Source organism: Exserohilum turcica (genome assembly GCF_000359705.1).
Source record: "Exserohilum turcica Et28A unplaced genomic scaffold SETTUscaffold_14, whole genome shotgun sequence".
Taxonomy (NCBI): Eukaryota; Fungi; Ascomycota; class Dothideomycetes; order Pleosporales; family Pleosporaceae; genus Exserohilum; species Exserohilum turcicum.
The window spans coordinates 389,583-409,501 of NW_007359959.1; the positions used below are offsets into that span (position 1 = coordinate 389,583).

General features: G+C 51.8%; 4 protein-coding genes across 4 annotated transcripts; 1 reads left to right on the top strand and 3 right to left on the bottom strand.

Moving 5' to 3' along the window:
* Positions 1-2,251: 2,251 nt before the first annotated feature.
* On the bottom strand, positions 2,252-2,988 carry SETTUDRAFT_168045 (uncharacterized protein). Its single transcript, XM_008025272.1, has 2 exons — positions 2,728-2,988; positions 2,252-2,640 (listed from the first exon to the last, which is right to left on the bottom strand). Exon 1 carries the CDS (start codon positions 2,960-2,962, stop codon positions 2,747-2,749), a length of 216 nt encoding a protein of 71 aa, XP_008023463.1. The 5' UTR covers positions 2,963-2,988; the 3' UTR covers positions 2,252-2,640; positions 2,728-2,746.
* Positions 2,989-3,030: 42 nt separating this feature from the next.
* On the bottom strand, positions 3,031-4,721 carry SETTUDRAFT_176233 (uncharacterized protein; the record flags this gene model as incomplete). The annotated part of the gene is made up of 3 exons (XM_008025273.1): positions 3,031-3,798; positions 3,850-4,572; positions 4,626-4,721. The coding sequence occupies 3 exons, from the start codon at positions 4,719-4,721 to the stop codon at positions 3,031-3,033; spliced, it is 1,587 nt and encodes a 528-aa protein (XP_008023464.1).
* A 2,494-nt stretch (positions 4,722-7,215) lies between these two features.
* On the top strand, positions 7,216-10,385 carry SETTUDRAFT_106347 (uncharacterized protein; the record flags this gene model as incomplete). Its single annotated transcript, XM_008025274.1, has 2 exons — positions 7,216-8,014; positions 8,062-10,385. 2 exons carry the CDS (start codon positions 7,216-7,218, stop codon positions 10,383-10,385), a joined length of 3,123 nt encoding a protein of 1,040 aa, XP_008023465.1.
* A 2,703-nt stretch (positions 10,386-13,088) lies between these two features.
* Positions 13,089-19,536, bottom strand: SETTUDRAFT_148258 (uncharacterized protein). The gene is made up of 2 exons (XM_008025275.1): positions 18,934-19,536; positions 13,089-18,882 (listed from the first exon to the last, which is right to left on the bottom strand). The coding sequence occupies exons 1-2, from the start codon at positions 19,471-19,473 to the stop codon at positions 13,546-13,548; spliced, it is 5,877 nt and encodes a 1,958-aa protein (XP_008023466.1). The 5' UTR covers positions 19,474-19,536; the 3' UTR covers positions 13,089-13,545.
* Positions 19,537-19,919: the final 383 nt, after the last annotated feature.

The window sequence follows — 19,919 nt, forward strand, 5'->3', positions numbered from 1 at the left end:
CCCATCCACGCTCCGCCGCCCGCTCGCTCGCTCTTACTCGGGTGTTAGTGTTACATAGTGTTGGCGCGGAATGCGGGACTAAAAGCTAGGGCTGACACATGCTGGAAAAGGCTGACCGCAGTGCTGTGTCCGGTCGGGAGGAACATTACATACATGTATGTACAGGTGTGGATGGAATTGGGTGTGTGAGGGAAGGGTCGGAGGAATGACAGGGGGGGGGGTTCGGGCCGTGTATAGGTATGGGTACATAGGTAGGCGGGGGAGGGAGGCACACTGCATTTCAAAGGACTAAGCGTGTACGTACATACGTACATACGTACATATGTACATGTGTCGGTGGATAGGTAGGCGGAGTTGTATCCGTATCGCATGGTTTACATAGGGTACGTAGTTAGTTGGTTCGCCTTCTTTTTTTCTTCCCTTCTTTTCTCTCAGGTGTGCAGGGGGGGGGGGGTTACCTTAGCCATTTACTTACACACTTGGTTATACACACACACACATGTACAGTTAAGTAAGTGAGTGAGTGAACAAGTCAGTAACATGCCAAAACCATCCCCTTCCAGCATCCCCTTCCCACTTCCCTACGGAAGCGCGGATGCAGCACGCCACGCCACGTGGACCCCGAAAAAAAAACTCACCGTCGGGTACGTACATACTTACTAGCACTGCTGACCTTGTCCCTACCCATACCTACGTGCGAGGGGGGGGGGTGGGGAATACGAACAAGGCAGATATTTGCCTTGTTTTTTTTTCTTTGCCCTTTTTTGCATCATACACCTAGTCCTCCTTGTTTCGGCAGCTTGGTCCTCCGATGCCATGTCCTGCTAGGAGGATCGTTGTTGCTGTTGCTGTTGAAGGACTACTTATCGGCTTAGCGCTGTTAATGCGGTCGGTGTGGTGCGATGGGGTTTTTGTTTTCCACGTCAGGAGTCGATAGATGTAGTTGTGTGTGTGTGTGTGGTATGCTGGGGAGTTTGGGGCTGCGCTGCGCGCTTGGTGGAGGCGATGCGGATGCGGATGCGGGTGGGGTCATTGAGAATGAGGCAAGGCGTGCGAGGGGGACTTGTTCACGTGTGGGATTGGATGGGGGCGGTGCGCCAGGGGCTGTGGGGACTAGCGTGGGGGTGGGCGGTGGCTGTGTGTTGTGTGTGGGTGTAGTTGAGATACAGGTCTGGGTTAAGTATTTGATGTTTGGGAACTTGGTCTTTGGTCTAGATATATATATAGGTTGTGCTTGAGCAGGTGAGATGGGTTGCTGTTGTCGTCTTTTAGTCTAGGCTTGAGCCGTGGAATACTCTGGACAATTGTGTATGTTGTGGTGAAGATTGGTATACAATCCTGAAAGTATACACAGCCTCTAGTCGCAGAGGTGAGAGAATGGATTCTTTTTTCCTCTACGATGAATATTTTGGTCTACGTTTGCCATGTGCTGGTGCTGGTATGTAGTCAAATTCTGTAACCCATCTCCTCTCTTCAGATGAAAGACAGCCACACACTTTTTGTAAACTAAGTTGTATGCGGCATTCCAATCGTCCTACCGAGATAGTACACGTGATTATATGAATACTTGGGTAATACAGTGAGGTACTTCATGCTGTTAATCCTCAACTTCACCATCAGTGTCCTGGATTCCGGCTGCTGTGCGTACTGTGTAAAAGGTCAAAGCCACGATGGAATATTATCGCAATATTCCTGCACATGAAAATACAACCTTGAATCACTCCCAACACTACTGTCTAAGTAATGTATACTGAATTTGCGAGCATTTGTCCAAAAACACCTACTATGTAACCACGCCTTTACCTCAATATCAGATCCAGACGTCTTACACACAACTCCCTCCACTCGCTCGCCCTCTTCTGCCCAAGAAAATATCTCCTATCCAAACTTCACTTGAACTAAACCTCTCACAAAAGCCCTTGAAACCTCAAAACCACCAACTCTTCCACAGACACAGCATGAAAATCCCGTTCATCATAATAATTCTCATCTGGGCTACCACAACCATTGCCTCCATCTCGCGTAAGTGTCTCAGCAAGCCATCGCACAAGACTAACATTTACACAGGAAACGGGGATTCTTCCGTCCATCCACGCGCCGACATCGCGATAGGCGACGGCATAATCAACAGCATTAGAACTGAACACGAGGGAAACACTAGTGACGCCAACACAGCCTCCACCAACGCCATAGAACCCTACCCCACCACCGACACCCAAGACCCCCTCGATACATCCCTCCCGGGCACATCTGAAAACCGCGCGACCATCAATGCTCTCGGCCTGAACTGCCGCGGCAGCGCGCGCTGTCCCTCCTGCAACACAGGCATCGACCAGATCCTAGAATCGCTCTCTCAAATCAGTAAGTAACCCCCCCCCTCTCTACCTTACAACCTCCTCCTCCTTCTTCTTATCCAAACCCACATTTCATCTTTCTTGTTTTTTACGTCCCCAGAGGACCTAGCATACTACCGAAACGGCGAGAAAATCGTGTGCCGCCCGTGCTATTCGTGTCGCGGATGCACGGGGGAGCCTCAAGAGGGGCCGTGCGTATTTGCGCAGAAGATGGGGAGACAGGAGATTATATTTGCGTTTAAGGTTAGGGAGAAGGTGGAGTGGATCAAGAGACATGGTTGCCATCGTAAGTGTTTTTTTTCCCTTGTTTCTTCTCTTCGTTTCTTGCATGCTGGTGGGTGTGTCGTGGGAGCTGATATGGCTGGGCGTTTAGGCTGCGGGAGCTGTCCGGTTCATACAGGGAACGATGGTAGTATGGGGGAGGTTACGATCAATTTTGTGTTCAATGGGTGTGGGAATGGGGTTTGCAGGCCGTACGACAGGGTGTGAGACGATTGGTTGGTAATAGAGGATTGAGTGTGGTGCTTGAATGGTAATGATGGATTGAATGAAGTGCTGATATTGAGCACGCCATAGAGGACTCGAGATGGAATCGGCTGGTATTGCATTTACAGCGTAGCAATCCAGGAATCGGAGTAATAATCATAAAACCATTGAAATTGAATTGGAAGTAGTACTACAGCTCGTCCTTGTATACCTCTTCACTTCCCTCATAAACCTCATCCTCCTCCTCCTTAGGTTCTTTCTTTACTTTCTTCTCTTTACCTGCCCCAGCGCTGTCCTCACCCTTGGCCTCTTTCTTTTTCTTTTTCTTCTTCTGAGCGTCCTCTTCATCCGTGTCAATCATACCCCTCAGTTCCCTGCCTGCATGTGTATCTACAAGCACCAGCTTCCAACCCTTCTTGCCCGCCAGCTTCTTCAGGTTGTTTTTGAATGTCTCTACATCCTTCGAGTTGGAAATATCATATTTCTTCATTTCTTCTTTGGTCATTTGCTTGCCTTCGCTGCTTGCGACAACGGCGATGAAGGTTTCCTTGCCGCCACCGACAACGACTGACTTTTCGATGACCCTGCCCTCACCACCAACAAGCTCCTTCGCTCCGACTTCGATACCACCAATGATGGCCCCGCGTCTAGTTGAGCCCTCGAGTCCGTCGGTAACGTCGCGGATGGGGTTCGTATTGGCATCATCAGCGACATTCTGGGCGGCTAAAAGTTGCTCAGCTGTGGCTAACTTGGCGACTTCCTGAGCGGCAGTCCAGCTTTTCACTTCTGACTCTGCTATGACGGGCTTGCAGATCATAGGATGAGCTAGGTTCTCTTGCGGGGGCGTAAATGCGACGTCGTGGCATAGTCGGGGTGTGTCAACAATCATGAGATAAGAGCATGTACTCGTCTCCTTGACCATGGATATGCGATCAGCGGACTGCGGGTTGCAGTGAAACTAGGTCGTGTTAGCATTCAGAAGCATAAGCACTCGCTTCGTGATACATACTTGGATGTCAATCTTACGTGGCTTGCCCGTCAGATCACATTCGGTGCCATCGGACAATCGCTGGACCATGTATCTACTCGACCCTTTCGACTCCAGTCTTGGAAGCTCCAGGCCCTTTGGTTCGTCATCTTGTACGTCGTCCTCATCGTCGAAAGCTTCCTTGCTGCCTTGCTCGTTTCCAAGCGTCTTACGAGTGCTCGCCTTCTTGCTCTTTTCTTTGGGGAATCTTCCCAACACAAAGCTGTGTACGCTTTCGTCTTCCACTGGTGGGTATATCGGAACTCCACGGCCCGGTGACAACTGGTGGAATTGCTTGACCTGGTCCTTGTAGCAGAAGCTGTAACTCCACCATCCGCTCAGGTAGTATATGCAGTTGCCGCGCATGCCTTCGAGCAACTCCCACCCGCGGTCTGTTGCGCGCATAAGCTCCTTTTCCTGCTCTGCCTTGGCTTCTTCGGCGGATGTTGTGTCGTTCTGTGGGACTTTTTCGGGTATTATAGGGATGCTACATAGGTATCGCTGCCCGTGCAGCACGACCGCTTCGTATGTCTGTTGTAGCTCCTCGTCTGCGGGCGTCGTTTCTGCAGTCGCCTGATCGCGCTTCGTGAGTTCTTGCGTTTCCTGCGTTCCCGGTGCCACCGAGCTCGACGTGGGTGATCCATGTGTGAGGAGAGACGTCGCCTCGTGTTCTGTGACGAAAGTATCTGGCCACAGCACTTCATACTAAGAAACGTGTTAGCACGTCTTCGCACAAGAGCTATTGCAGTGCGCCATGCCTGTGGGAAAGCGAACAAGTCATCAAAGACACTAAACGAATGTTGGCTCGCGAGCGCAATGCGCAGCACGGCTGGGAGGGCCCAGATGCCTCTCATATTCGCAGTTGTCGGATCAAGTGAATTGGATGCGCGCTACGTGGAGCTGGTTGCGGGCTTCTTGTAGTCTGGTTGGAGACAGATGTCACTTCCGTGGATCTATGCCGCATTGGGTAAGACCCATGAGAGGGGCGCTCTCCAGATGTTGCCTTACCTTTGAATCTTCCCCACTCACGCATCGCTGCAACAAAACCGTGGGAATTAAGAGCCAAGTTCTAAAACACGTTGAAGCAGCTTCGCTCGTGGTATTTGAGTGATTAGATTTTTTTGCCGAGCATTTCGCATTGATTGCTGTGTGGGTTGAAACCATAGCATAATCTCTGAATGCTGTTCAGAAGTGTAAAAATATTTTCATGTGTAAGAAATTCTCGAGCTTGTCAAGTAAAGCCAGAGTGGCTTTCCATGGCTTACTTTGAGGTGTCTGTCGTACGAGGCGGGGTAGTAGAGTAGTGACGGCCCTGGATCTACAAGTCTAAAGTTGCAACCTAACTAGTTGCTCTAGTCTCTTTCCAGTCCTGTGAAAGATTGAATACATTTTAGGCGTTGCGTGAGCCTCGATAGTGTTGCTATAGCACTGGCCGAGATAGCATTGATACTAGACTTGACTGAATTTATACACAAATTGATGCGCGAAAGAACAAGGAATCGCTTACAAGTGAAGAGTGCAAAGTGTGTAGATTTCTTTAAAATCTATGTAATGCAAATTGTTTGCAAGATATAAGCCTGCATACATGAGGAGCTGGAGCAAAAGTGGGATATGACACCAAAGAGGGCTCATGTAAGCTACATCTGCGCTCCTCTGGCTCCAGTATGAATCTTCCAAAATTTGGTCTCTTTTCAAATCATCATCCCATACTGCAGTTCTGGATTACAGTCTCGGTGTGCGAGAATAATGAGAGAAATCGAATCAAACGCCTAGGTACTGGAGGGAACTTGTCCATAAGTGGCACGGAGATCAAAGAGGGTTCGTAAATAACAAATTCAAAATCATCTGAGTCCTAATGATTCCCGACTGCATTGGCATATGCATAACTGTAAAGCCACAAATGTGATTCTGCCTGGATTATGGGTCTGTGCAGGACGGAGGAACGGACAAGGACTCACGTGATCAGATTAACCACAAAGGAGCTCCACCATACCTAGACGGGACTGCCCTTGACAAAGTATACTCGAAGACGCTGGACATTCTGATATGTGTTATTGCGAAAGTGAAAAATATAGTATCGTAAACTAGCGCGTCAATACGCAACGGTCTCTTTTCCGTTGCATTATCAGCTGTATTCACCACAGCAACATCCCAGCATCTCGCCTGTAGCCCGAATCCACCACAAAGTATAATTTTCAGCGCTGACAGGCGCACAATGTCAAGGGATGAGATGACGTCAAGCACGGCGCGTGACTTGCCCCTTACGCGCTGACGCGTAAAAACGTGACTTTGATGAATCAAGCCAAACAGAGGGGCGATGGCTGCCTTGCGCAAGGGGCAGTCCCACTTTTCATGCCAGTCAGCCAATGGCGACGCGCGCGCGGGCCGTTTCCAAAGTCTCACAGCCCGCCCGGCATGTGCAAAGCTGCCCTCCTTCACCCTCGCCGTGTCTGGTCTTCGCTTTGCTTCTGCTACGAAGGTGTGTAACCGTATCAATTGAATGCGCGCGATGCATGTGTGTTGGTGCGCATTCACGCTGACCCTCTGCTGCAGAGGCTGTTCCTAGGGCAACCCTCCACATCGGCCCATCCCACCTTCTCCGCGCCCTCGCCATTTCCCGCAAGGCAAATATCCGCCTCGCCGTATTGACGCATACATCTCGCATCCGCTGGCGTCGCGCTCATTCATATACACACTGTAGCATTCTCGCCTTGTTTGTTGTCTGCGGCCTGCCGATACACCCAACCGCTGGGGCCTGCTTGGTTGCGATTCCACGCATCGCATCGAGGGAGCGGCGCGAATGACGCCTTGAAGTGAAGGTACAAGCGGCCATACAAGCAAGTCCGATCGGAGCATAGCGCTGGATTGAGTGCGCTCGTGACCCGGCCGACTGGAGAAGGACTGTGGTCGAAGATCCTGCCGCAAAAGAAACGTCAAGGAGTGGAGTCGTTACAGCCTGGCTCTGAGAAGCCACTGCTACGTCCCATTCAATTGGAGCACGTAAGGGAAGCACTGCGCTTTTTCAAGGGCCGAGTCCAGACTATTCGGCGTCGTTGCTCCAGGAGGCTTTCCGCCTGATACATTCACCCTCCACGCGCACGGCCCAATAGCCTGCCTACGCTGTTCAAGTGAGCCCATCGCACGGATAGCGCCATACCCCGCAGCGCGCTCTCACTTTCCCCAAATACATAAAGTGCCACCCCTGTCCTCCAACTCAACCCACCGGTGCTCATAGCACTCTAAACTCACCCTGCACTCGTCCAACATCCCTTCCGTCTCGTTCCAAGTGAACCCAACCGAGACTTCATATCTATACACACCACAAACACACATCACACTGCAGCCGCTATGGATGCGGAGCCTTCGCAGCAGACACAGCCTGCCACGCAGCAGGTCCTCGATCCTCGTCGTCTAGGCAGAAACAATTCAGGTTTGAGCGACTGTGACATCGCCGATGTTCTCGTTATCCTTCACCCTGCTACCCCGACAGCAATCAAGATTGTAGAGCATGCAGCACAGCACCGGCCCGAACATGTCTTGTTCCGAAACTCACTCGACTCAATGACCGGATCCATCAATGACATCGAGGAGCAAGAAACCTTCATAATCAACGCCCACCAAGATCAACCTGAACGCAGCTCTCGCGTTGGTGCAGACCTAGCCCTTCGCCTATCATCCGCAAAGAAGCTGAAATTCAAAGAGCTCGGATTCATATTCGGCCGCAACCATCAGAGTGCCGACATCATCTTTGGTCAAGACTCTGGTAAAAGGATAAGCAATCAGCACTTCCGAATCTACCTCAACATCGATGGCCTACTCATGCTCGAAGACATGTCCACCAACGGCACTATTGTTGACGATTCACTTCTCAAGTGTAAAGACCCTCGCTTCAGCAAGATTCGTATGCTCAGCTCCGGCTCCATCATCTGCATACAAAATTCAAACGACGCAGAGATGATCAAGTTCATCGTCCGCGTACCTTCAAGAGTGTCACACATGGATCGGTTCCGAGAAAACCTCAGCAACTTCATCACACAGTGTACACCCAACTTTGGGGAGGAACAGAGTAAGGCTCTACAACGAGTCACCAAACAGTATGGTGGGCCTTCGATGAAGTGGGACGGTGGAGCACACTACAACATCATTGGTAAGTGCTATCAGTTTCTCAATTTGATGTCTGTTAACCCTTGACAGGGCAAATTGGCAAAGGAGCTTTTGCTACCGTCTATCAGCTCGCAACTAAAATGACCGGAAAGCTGCTGGCCGCGAAAGAACTCCAGAAACGCCGCTTCATGAAGAACGGTATGCTTGATAAGAAGATTGACAATGAAATGAAGATCATGCAGGATCTGCGGCACCCCAATATCGTCGAGTTCGTTGAGTACTACGATCAAGGTGATTATCTGTACATCATCATGGAGTTCGTCAGACAGGGTGATCTTCAAGGTTACCTCAACCAGTACGGCTCCATGAAGGAGGATGTCGCAAGGTCCATGGCTCAGCAGATCCTCAGCGCTCTCAGCTACCTACATGGAGCAAAAATCACTCATCGTGATATCAAGCCGGACAACATTCTCATCGCTGATATCGACCCTTTCACCGTCAAGCTATCGGATTTTGGCCTTTCAAAAGTTGTCAAGCATGAGGAAACATTTCTCAAAACCTTTTGCGGTACATTGCTATACTGCGCTCCAGAAGTCTTCCCTGACTTCAACGGGCAATCAAAGGGTACCAAGCGTCGGCGTGGCGCCAAGGTGTACCACTCGTACAGTTCCTCGGTTGACATATGGTCTTTTGGAGGTGTTCTCTGGTATGCACTCTGTGGTGAGCCCCCGTTCAAGGGCATTGCCGATGCTACGGGTGAAGCCATGTACAACAACATCATGGAAACATCACTCGACCCAACGCCTCTCCGCACGGCGGGTGTCTCTGCCGTCTGCATCGACCTTCTGATGCAGATGCTACGGACGGACCCTGCAGAACGCCCCACAGATCGCGATTGTCTGAACCATCCATGGCTCAAAGAGGGAGCAACCATCCCTGCCGATCCTGTTTTGCAGTCTATCGCCGAAGAGGACGAGGAAGAGGAGGAGGAAGAAGCCGAGCAGCAATTGTCGCAACTCAGCCTTCAAGAGGAGATTCCGGAATCAGAAGAAGAATCTGATATCCTTTACGATGAAGAGCTTATGGGTTTCGTCACAGAGCGAAAGCCAAAACGAGTCCGCGCCGACCCACTGTATCCACGAAACCAAGCGCGAGATCGCGATGATTCCAGTATCGAGCCTTCTTTCGCGTCTTCACACCTCGTTCAAGAAGAGAGTTTCCAGGTCATGCCGACGCCTAGACAGCCTCGTCTCTTCGGTGAGATTGGACGTTCCGCACTGGAAAGCTCGGGCGTACTAAGCACGCACGCCAATGACGCTTTGTTACGCGAAGAGTCCATTCAACGTGCTCAGAATGACGGCGCTGCAGACTCGATGGACGCCGAAGACAGCGTGGAGCAGCAGCGAGGGCTCTTTACCGCGCCCGCACAACTGAAGCGAGGCGTGTCGTCACCCAGCCTCTTGGGCACCGAGTCTCTGGTGAGAGATCTCAACATGACTTCGCCGCACTCTCCTGTCTCCCGAACGCAGAGTCCTGCCATGCCAGCAACGCCCAAGACACCAGAAGTCGTTCAACACAATTCTTTGGAACAGTCAAAAGAGTTTAGTCAAGTGAGCGAGCCGACCCCGAGAGCACGACCATCTGCAATGAACCGGCTGATTGAGCTTCCGGTTACGGCATCCTACTATTACGACCCGAGAGACCCCAACACACACAATTTGGAGTATGCTTCGAGAATAAGTGGGCGTGACTTTATGTCGATGAGCCGCGATGCTACGAGTGCGGCGTCTGCATATCCGGATACAACAGGAGCCTCAGAGACGAGTGGAACATCGGTAGCATCAAGTGATGCAGCAGCGTCTTCTCCTGCTGCCGACATACCGTCCGTACCTGCTGAGCTCGATATTCGTCCACCTCCACGGCGACTGGGCAAGCTTGTTGCGACACCAGATTCGTTTGTACCCAATCTCACTCTCAACATTACCCAGAGCAAAACTTCATGGGGTCGCCTTGGAAACAACACCATTGTGTATGAGCATAGCCGCGATACGCGTATTCCAAAGACAGCGTTCATAATCTTCTTCTACTCATCCAGTGGTCAGACGCAGGAGACTGTTGACGATTTGTCGCAGCGAGGCAAAGACTGGACTAGCTTGCAGAACCTGAACATTGGTATCTGGACATGCGCCACCCACGGCATATCCATCAACGGCAAGCATCTCCGGAAGAAAGACGAAAAGGGTCATGCCTTGTTTGGTCACCTACACACTGGCGACATTGTGCAGGTATACCACGATTCGCGCGGAACCGAATGCCTGAAGTTTCGCTGCGAATTCTACCTTGGTGCCGGCAAGGATCCACGCCCAGCGGGCAGTGACTTCCATACACTCATTGGAAACAGGCTCTCACAGTAGGTGGGTACCTGATATCTCATCACCTTCGGGTCAAGTCAGGACTACAAGGTTTTCTTTGTCTCCATCATCTGCTTCCTTTAGCGGGCGTTTGGTAGTCTTGTACTTTTATCATTTTTCATCATCACCAACCGCACTAGTACTACGACTAGTATTACACTCCTCCATGCCTTTTTTCTTTCCTTTGTAATAGCATTGTCACTTGTATTTTTTGACGTGACGGTTCTCAGCGAGAATGGAGAAAAAAACTGCCATCTTTCCTTTCTTTTTTTTCACAGCAAGCCGAGAATCAGGCTGCGGAGTGGCGGTATATCAGTGGCATTTACGTACACACACACAGACTGGTATTTGGGAGCACCTTTGCGCAATGTAGTCATCGTTCTAAGAAGTGAACAAAAAGACTTAAAAATTGCAGAGATTATGGTTTAGATACTAAATAGGTTCATCAATGCAAACAACATCTCATTAAGTGCTTTGAGAGGGCTTTCTTCCTTGTAAAACCTTGTCCTGTGGCCGGGGGTGTGTGCGTGTTCGTCGTATGAAAAGTGGTTTGCTTAGCCGCAGCTAGGAGTAAGGTGCTTGAGTGCACTTTGAGAGGAACACGAGTATCCTCCACGGGAAAGGAATAACACTTGACACCATAGCCGACATACAATCGGAGCTACGGCGCCATACAAGCTTCAAACACGGCAGCAGACATCAACCGCAGCCAGAACCATGTATCTGCCTAGGCAACAGCACGTTCAAAGCGCCATTTCTCACACTCGCCTCATCCCCTCACCGCATAAAAGTGCCACTTACATTTACACTAAGTATGCCTAAGTTATCTGACACCTTCAAGGCGCAAACCCAACACGGAGAGATGCGATGTACACGCCAGGCTACCCATTGAACCAATCACATCCCGCTACCTCTTGAGGTACAGAGAAGCAACAGCGGCATGCGAGGTACCGCTTCTTCCATTTCCATTACTTTCCCCGACATCCAAGAATCCCCCGCATTATTACTAAGTACCCCAAATCGCCGCGTAGAGTTTTGTTTAGTTTCATGCATACACACACACACACGCACACACGCACTCGCACTCGCATCAAAGCAGCGCAGTCTCACGCTGCGGAACTCCAATATCAACAACTTCGTCTCGTGTGAAACATGTATATATTGTTACTCTTCTCGCCGAAACCGGTATTTCTCAGATTGAATTTTTTTTTTACTCACTGGATTTCTCAAGCATTTGGTTTGGCAAGATGTATGTATAGTCATGTGGTGTGGTGTGGTGTGGTGCGATGTTGGGCTGGTGATATACATATGTGTATGTTGTATGAAGATGCCTATGTATGTACATAACACTTGTACGTAGTAGTTAGCGTTGATGTAAAATACTAGTACGCGGCGCGAGACAAATGACGCAGTATAATGTAGGTTTTTTGGAGTAACCTTGCTTTGAAAGTGTGTGTGTGTGTGTGAGAGAGAGAGAGAGAGAGTGAGAGAGGGGGGGGGGAGGGCCCGGACCCAGGAATTTGTTGTTTCCTGCTTGGATAGCGGGTAAGCTGGATCACAACAGACATAAAGTACACATGCAAACCGGGTATGTCTCCATAGCCCAGCCTAATCATTCAGAAGCTTCGAATCAGACCCAAGCGTGAGTATAACGAGTGAGGAGACAAGAGTCGTGGTGTGTGATGATACGGTCATAGCTACATACATTATCAAAGTACCTATGTAGTGCCAATGCTATTGTATATATAGACAGACTTGAATCATCATTTCCAATATAAGCTTGGCAAACCTATCACCATTTATCCAAAACTTATATAGATATTAATAAAACCTATGTCATTCTCCCCTCCGACTTTTCCGCCTATATATATATATATTCACATATATCCACATAAATATAACTACTATGATAATAATGCAGCATTTTGAGAAAGAAAAATAAATCAATAAAGAGGCGTTAACCTCACCATTACCACCATCACCACTACAACTAAGGATTTAAGACCTACTCAATAGATAGATAAATAGATAAATAAATCAGCACTCGAAAAAAAAAATTAAAAAAAAAGGCTTCTCGTACCCGAACTGAATGTTGAGTAGTAAAGCTAGGGATCTGGAGAAAGAGAGAGAGAAAAAAAACAGCAAGAAAGAAGGAATACGGGCATTACGGGCATTACGACGACAAACAGTTTTGCTTCAGTCTGTTTTTTTTGGATGGGCGATGAGAGCAGTGCACGCACGCACGCACGCACGCGAGATACAGAGAGAGAGAGAGAGAGAGAGAGAGAGCAAAAGAGAACAAAAGAGCAAGAGCAAAAAGAGGCACACAGAAGAAGACAGAGAGAAAGAAAGTGAGAGAGAGGAATATAGTTTTTTTCTTCTTCAATTGCAAGAGCTCAACAGCCACCAACGCATCGCTTTCCCCGACTACACGTGAGCGAGTGAATATGTGTGTGTATATGTATGTGTCTGTGGAGAGAAATCAATGATTTAATAAAAAATAAGAGAGCGGCGGAGCTGGAGCAGAAAAAAACAAGTTGCGTACAGAAAGAAGCTATGAAGACGACGATGATGATACACGCACTTTTTTTCTCCTCGGGGACAGGTGCGGTATAAAGATGTGGTGAAGAGCTATGGGAAAAAAAGAGAGAGAGAGAGAAACGAGTGACAGCCGTGTGAATACCCAACGAGCACTTCGTTGTGGAGGGGAGGGACTGGGTATACAACGTAAACATGAAGCACAAAACACCGAACCAAGAAATAAAAAACGAGTGAATGATAGACCACCGACGCACACCTGGCACCTCGAGAGGACCCAAAAAAAACAGCATTTCACCTAATGAGTTGATTGTGAGATGGCGTGTGTGAGAAAAAGGGGAAAGGAGATATTCAACTATATAACCATAGCTGGTATGTTAAAGGGTGCTTGCTCTACCAGCTGACGACGCAACGTACGCCGACGATTGGTCGTGGTAAGTAAAAGCATCCCCAAAAAGAGGGTTGAAAAAAAAAGACAAGTCATTGAAGTAATCGCGAAAGGATGTTTCCCGGTACACTACCCATTAGAAACACCACCAACACCATGCTGTCAAACATAGAGTTACGCTGTAAACTCAAATGAACAATTTACTGAAGAAGTGCCAAACGATAGGCGAGACACGGCCTAGGCGTCCGTCGCACTGCTCGGCCTAGGCGTAGGATCCGGGTCTGATGTACTGGCAGTCTTTGCCTTGGGCGTTGGATCCGGATCTGCATCTGGACTAGTCGCTTCCTTTTGCGCTTTTGGTGTTTCCATGACAAACTCCTCTACGTCATCCCCAGGCCGTTCCGGAAATATAACAGGCGGTGTGAGCGACACGGGCGCGACCTCAGGTGTGGCAAGAGAGCCTTCGTATTCCTCTGCTGCTCGATCTTCCGTAATCATGGGAGGCGGGGATGAAGGCAGCGTCGTGTCTGGCTGGCCCATGTCTTCGACAGAAATGACACTGCCTCTGCTGTTTGTGCGCATCATTTCAATCCCGAGCTTAGAGGTGGACTTGGGTCGCGATCTTGGGCTCTTAGTGCGGATAGGAGCATGGCCCAACTCATCGTCCTCATCGTCACCAGACTCTGCTGATTCATGCTTCCGCGTCTCTAGTATGCGGCGCTTCGCACCAACTTGCTCGGTCGATCTCTGGCGGCGGATCGTTGCCTCCTCGAGTGACGCCGGCGCAGAATCCCCGTGGGGTAGGTCAGGCGGACCGCCACGATTGGAGGGAACAGTCTTGGGATCTGCATGGGCTGCATCGTCTCCAATGCCCAGCGCGCCCATCGCCCGGGCCATGTCCCGCTCCCGCCAATCGTCTGCGTTGTGGATTCGAACAGCTATGTCCTCGCTTGCGCGACTGTCGTTGTCTCCGAAGAAGCTAGAGCTAATAGAGTCTTCGCGGCTAGAGCCTCGGTAGCTAGCAGAGGGTACAGCCGGATAGCTGGATGCATTCGATGAGGGGCTGTCTTCTGGGCGCGAAGACTCTTGTCGTAAGCCCGAAGGCATGATGGATGGATACGACTGGCTCGGCGTCCACCCCGGTGGGGGCGCTTTCCATTGGCACAATCTGCTCAGGGTGTCGGTGAGCTTAGCAACAGTGGGCGGCTTCTCGATTAGGGCATCGAAGTAATGAGGCGCCTGGAGCTCCTTGAGATAGCCCGTGACGGCGACGATAGGGGTATGGGTATTCGCATTTTTCGTATCGCGAATCATGCGAGCAACATCTGCGCCATTGACCTGGGGCAGCCTGAACTCCATCATGATGACATCGAACTTGACTTCTCCCATGGCATAGCGAATCGCCTCAGATCCGTTGGTAACGGTCAGGGTGCGGCAGCGCAACTTCTCCAGCAGCTTTTCCATAACGAGTCGTGACACAGGGTGATCCTCGCAAATCAGAACATCCAGTGGTCGGAAGAAGGGACCGTCGCCAAAGCTAATCTGAGACATTCGGCGAGAACTTTGTCTGCGTCGTTGTACACGAAGGAGCGCTTTGGCGCGTGAATCCTCAGTGTCCGATGACGAAGGCGATACGTCGAGGACTTGACTGCGTCGCTTGTAGTGTCCTGGCAATAGGTCACGCACAATGTCCTCTTCCTGAGACCCAATTGTTTGCGAGCGGGCGCGTGGTGAATCGGTGACGGGTCCTGAAGATGTCTGACGTTGTCCGGATGTGGCTTTGTCCTGGGGGGTTCCAGCTGGCGCAGAGGGACTCTTGGAAAGCTTGTTGGGTGAGTTGGCATCTGGAGAAGGTCGCAAACCTGACATGCGCGAAGCATCGTGTGAGCTGCCGGGCTGCAGCGACGACGTGTTGCTCGTCGAGTGCGACAGTGTAGATGAGCTACTAGACGTCTTTCGTCGGTCATGGTGTTGTCCGGTGCTGAACTGTACAAGTAGTGGAGAGGAGGGCTGTGAGCCACGACTGGGAGAAGAATGTGGTCCGCTTACAGAGGGAGACGAGGGTCGTCCAGGAGCTCGGTTTGTAGACAAGGTACGCTTCAGAGAACCAGGTAGCATCGGGCTGTTTTCCAAGGACGGGGAAGGCGACGTCACGCTGGGTGACTGAATGGGAGGAGTTGGCTTGTTCTGCGGAAGCATTGCCTCTGCACGTAGCTTCTGAATGACGTCCTTGTTGGCCTTCTCCAAAACCGGTAGATTCTTGTAGCTAAAATTGCCAAAGTCGTCAGTTGCCATAGGCTCACTCAGTCGCCGTGACCTGCCCTCACGCACGTGCGCTGGTATGTGGAGAGGAATAAGCCCACGCTTCATGGTCGATACCGTCACCTGTGACCGCACTCTAGATAGAGCATCATGGGGCCGGTCGGGGTAGTCGGTACTGGGCGTGCCCGCTGGTGTAGTCGCTTGGTCTTCAAATTCCGGATTAAAGTTGGCCATGGCCGCTCCTCTCGAGTCAAAGTACTCTGTGTCTTCTGGGTTTTCAGGTGCAGGAATAAAAGAGGCTTCGTCATCTCGCAATGTCTCCCAGTTGATATCAGCAAACCATGGATGGTTTCTGATCTCTTCACCACCGCTGGCAAACTTTTCGTCCTTGTTTGCACCTAGTCGTTGTGCAGGATCTGAGCACATAAGGCGGTTCATTAGATCTTTTGCCTCATCCGAAATGTCATAGGTCTCATCGTCATCGTCTGGCCAGTCGATTCTTCGCGCAAGGATATTTTGAAACACTTCGTCTGGTGTATCTGCATGAAAAGGAGGATATCCATACAGAGACTCAAACAGAATACACCCGAGAGACCACCAATCACTGACTTCATCTTGGCCATTACCCGCAATCGTCTCCGGGGCCAAATAATCGGGAGTGCCAACGAAGCGCCTGTCGCTGTCTTCGGGGTCAAACAAAGCCATGGGCGGGGGTGGCATTGTGGTTGCTGGAGGAAGAACACTGTTCTGAGCTATAGCCGAGTGGCTCATCGAATGGGGTACCGAGTATGGATCGGGAGAGCCATCGTCACTGAGCGCCTCCTCTTCTATGGGTGATCGTCCTCGAGGATGACTAAACGAGTCATCAGCTATTGAGAAACGGCGGAACATGGCCTGCAGCGCGTCACTGTCCTGACTATCGCTGCGTGTCCCCGAGGGCCGTCGCGAGCGCTCACGACTCTGCTGCGAATTCTCTCGATTCAGGCTGAAGTATGATGGCTGACCAATATCGCCAGCAAGAGCAGGTGTCATGGATGGTGTCTGCGAAGGCGAATGGTTCAGATCAAAGGAAGCAGATCGTGAAGAGCCAACAGATATTGCACGGTGGAAGGGGCCCGTCTTGAGCAGGTCTGGCGCAGGTTCCACTGATTTGAGAGCACGCTTTTGCCGGCCAATCATACCCATACGTGACAAACCAAAGTCGGTCAGTTTTAAATGGCCTTTACCGTCAATGAGAAGATTGTCAGGCTTCAGGTCACGGTGAACGATGCTCCGACTGTGCAGATGCTCCACACCCAAAACAACCTCGGCCAGATACTTCTTTGCCCAATCTTCTGGCAAAGCCCCAAGAACCTTGATCAACGAAGCACAATCGCCGCCATTCAGATATTCCATGACCAGGTAAAGATAGTCCTTGCTCGAAAAGGTCCAGTACAGCTTGGCGACGAAATCGCTCTCGCCTTGCCACATCATGATGGCACGCTCAGCTTTGACGTTAGTGACTTGATTCTTCGCAACCATGTCTGCTTTCTTCAAGACTTTGATAGCATAATACTCGCCAGTAGACTTTTTCTTGGCCAAGTAGACGCTGCCGAAAGCACCCTTGCTGATTGGCTTGATGATCTCAAAATCCTTGATCGACGGAGGAACGGCGCGGGGTTGCGGCTGGGTCGTAGCGATAAGGCGGGGGGAAATTGGCCTCGGACCATCGGAACCAGCTGTGGATGACTGTCTGCGATGGTGGCTTATTGCATGCACTATGGCTGGTGACGAGAATTCTGTAGTGTGCAAGACGGGTGAGGTAATGGGCGACTGAATGTTATCAACACCGCTGGGAAGGCGCGGTTTGGTTGTCCGGAGAGGCGAAGAGGGCGGGGGTACCATGGAGCGAGCAGGTGACTGCTGTCTGCTCGACATGACACTGGGGAGTATTAGGCTTTTGCGTTTGCGCTCTCGTGAGCTGGTTACTCTGCCCAAGCCTACGTCGGATGTTGCAGGCGAGTCGGCTCGACGGGGGCCAGACAGCACTGAAGAACGCATGCTAGTGTCACTCTCAGCACCAGTGTCGCTCTCAAAGTGCATCGACTGGCGCTTGTTGTGGGTTGCTATGTTGATAGCACCAGCGTGTGATCGCGGCGTCTGGCATCCTCCTCTGGGGCTACTGGACCTGTTGGAGCCAGCTACAGAAGACTCGCGGCGTCCAACTCGTGCTGGCAGAGACACATCTGACGTACTGCGCAGCGCCTGCACCATTGTCGACGGGGTATCAAAGGAGCCGGGGAAGATGCTTTCCTCGCCAGGGGCTATATCCGTAGCTGTGTCCGTATCGTTGGCATCGGACTGAACCTCTTCTTCCTGTCGCTCATCTTCAGACGAGCTGTCTTCGCCTGCAGCAATGCGAGCAGCCTTCAAGATTGCGGCCTCGATACATTCCTGGACCAGGATGTCAAACTCGATGCGAAGACGTTCAGAGTACTCGAGAACCCGCCGGTGGCGTGTGACAGCGTCAATCTTGGCCCTCGCGAGTCTGCTGGTGTCTTCACATAACAGCTTGAGGCCTTCGGTATGGTCGACTGAGCCTGTCGTAGGCGACTGCCACTGCAGCACTTGTGATATGCGGTTCTCTGATTGCGGTGATTGGGTGCGGATTTCGGCGACTGATTGGCCACGGGTGTTGTCTTTGATGGCGGGTGTGTTGATTTCAAGAGCGGTGTCGCACAAGTCGAGGACTAGCTCAACGATGCGAGCCAGAGGTCTCCGAACCGCAAATGATCGTGCACGGTGGTGGCCAAACCCCGATGGGCGCTCCGAACGTTCGCGGGATCTCGAGGGTGGCGATGCAGGAGAGTTGCGTCCAGATGGAGTACTCGAAGGGGTGCCTGAGGAGGGTGTGGATGTCGAGTGGATTATGAGGCCTTTGTACTCTGCAGGCTGCAGCGGCTGCACAGAATCGGTTGATGTCGTTCTTGAACGCTGACTGTGAGACTCGAGCGTATCCAGAACCTTGACAATGGCATTGCGGTGTTCAGCCAGTGTCTCCTGGGCCATTTGCACGTCCATTTCAGCGCGATGCTCTTGCAGACACAGCTCAGAGTGCTTCTCAAACCACCAGGGCGTGATTTGCCGCTCGCAGATGCGGCACAAGACTGGCAGTGGTGGGGCGTAGTTTGCAGGGTCGGTTGCACTGTGCTCGGCCAGGCCAGTCAGGTAGTGGGCAAGCACTTCTGCTCCCACGCCCAGCGCCTCGACGAGGACCTCTGGAAGATCGATGGTGACCTCACGGATGACCGAGGGCCGCACCATCCACATGGTCTGCGATTGTTAGTTGCAAGCGAATCTGGGCTGGCCCATGTCAGTACGTACGTGGCTTTCGGCACCCGTTGCGCGGTCATAGACCATGATGCCCTGGGCCTCTACATTGAGAAACTGCTCTTCCTCTTCGGGAGCCTGGGTTGGTGAGCGTGGCCCGGGCTCGGGGCCTTCGGGGGCAGCGTGCTTGGATCGGCGCTTGCGCAGAATGGAGTGGGGTCCAAGCTGGATGGTAAAGCGGGCAATGTGGCTTCTCGAGTCGTCCTTCCTAACCGACTCGATGGCCTCTGCAAAGCCATCGGCGCCGCTGCTGATCAGGTCGAGCACCGGCTTGCCCGTGACCTGGCTGGGCAGGGTGCCAATGACATCGGTCCACGAGGGGCTGACATAACGAATCTTGCCCTCGAGATCCAGGTCCACGATGATGTTCAGGCTGTGCTCGGCAGCCTCTTTGAGGTCTGCCCGCTCGTTGCGCATGTCCTGGCTGACCGTCCGCTCCATGTTGTGTCGGTGTCCAGGCGAGCCGGCCGCCTCCTGCTTGAGTGCAGTGACGGCGGGCGGCGCCAGGGTCGTGGGTTTCTTCTCGTCAGCCATTGCAGCTGTGCGAGTGGTTGCGGGTGCACACTACGGGGTGCAGCTCTGCGTGCTCGGTGCCCGTGGCCGGGGGGGTGGATCGAGGCTTGGGCGCGTGCCCGAGGGCTGGGTGGTGGATTGCTATAAGCAGACGAGTCCCAAGACCATGGTGGGAGGCGACGAGACGGTCTGAGGGCGTCGGCGTGGTCGTGGTCGTGGTGGACGAGCAGGGCGTCGGGCTTGTCGAGCAGCGCGGTGCACACTGTAACGCGGATGGGGCCTCGCGACGTAGCCGGGGTGGGACCTGTCTAGACACGCTGCATTGCGGAGCCAGAAGGGCGTCTATTTTATTTTATTTTTTTTGCAGGCAGGCCGGCGGGTGTGGGCAGGGGGGGGGGCCATCAGCGCGCTCGGAGCAGAGGGCGCGCCGCCGTCGGGAGAGGGTCAGCCAGCAGCCAGCAGCCAGC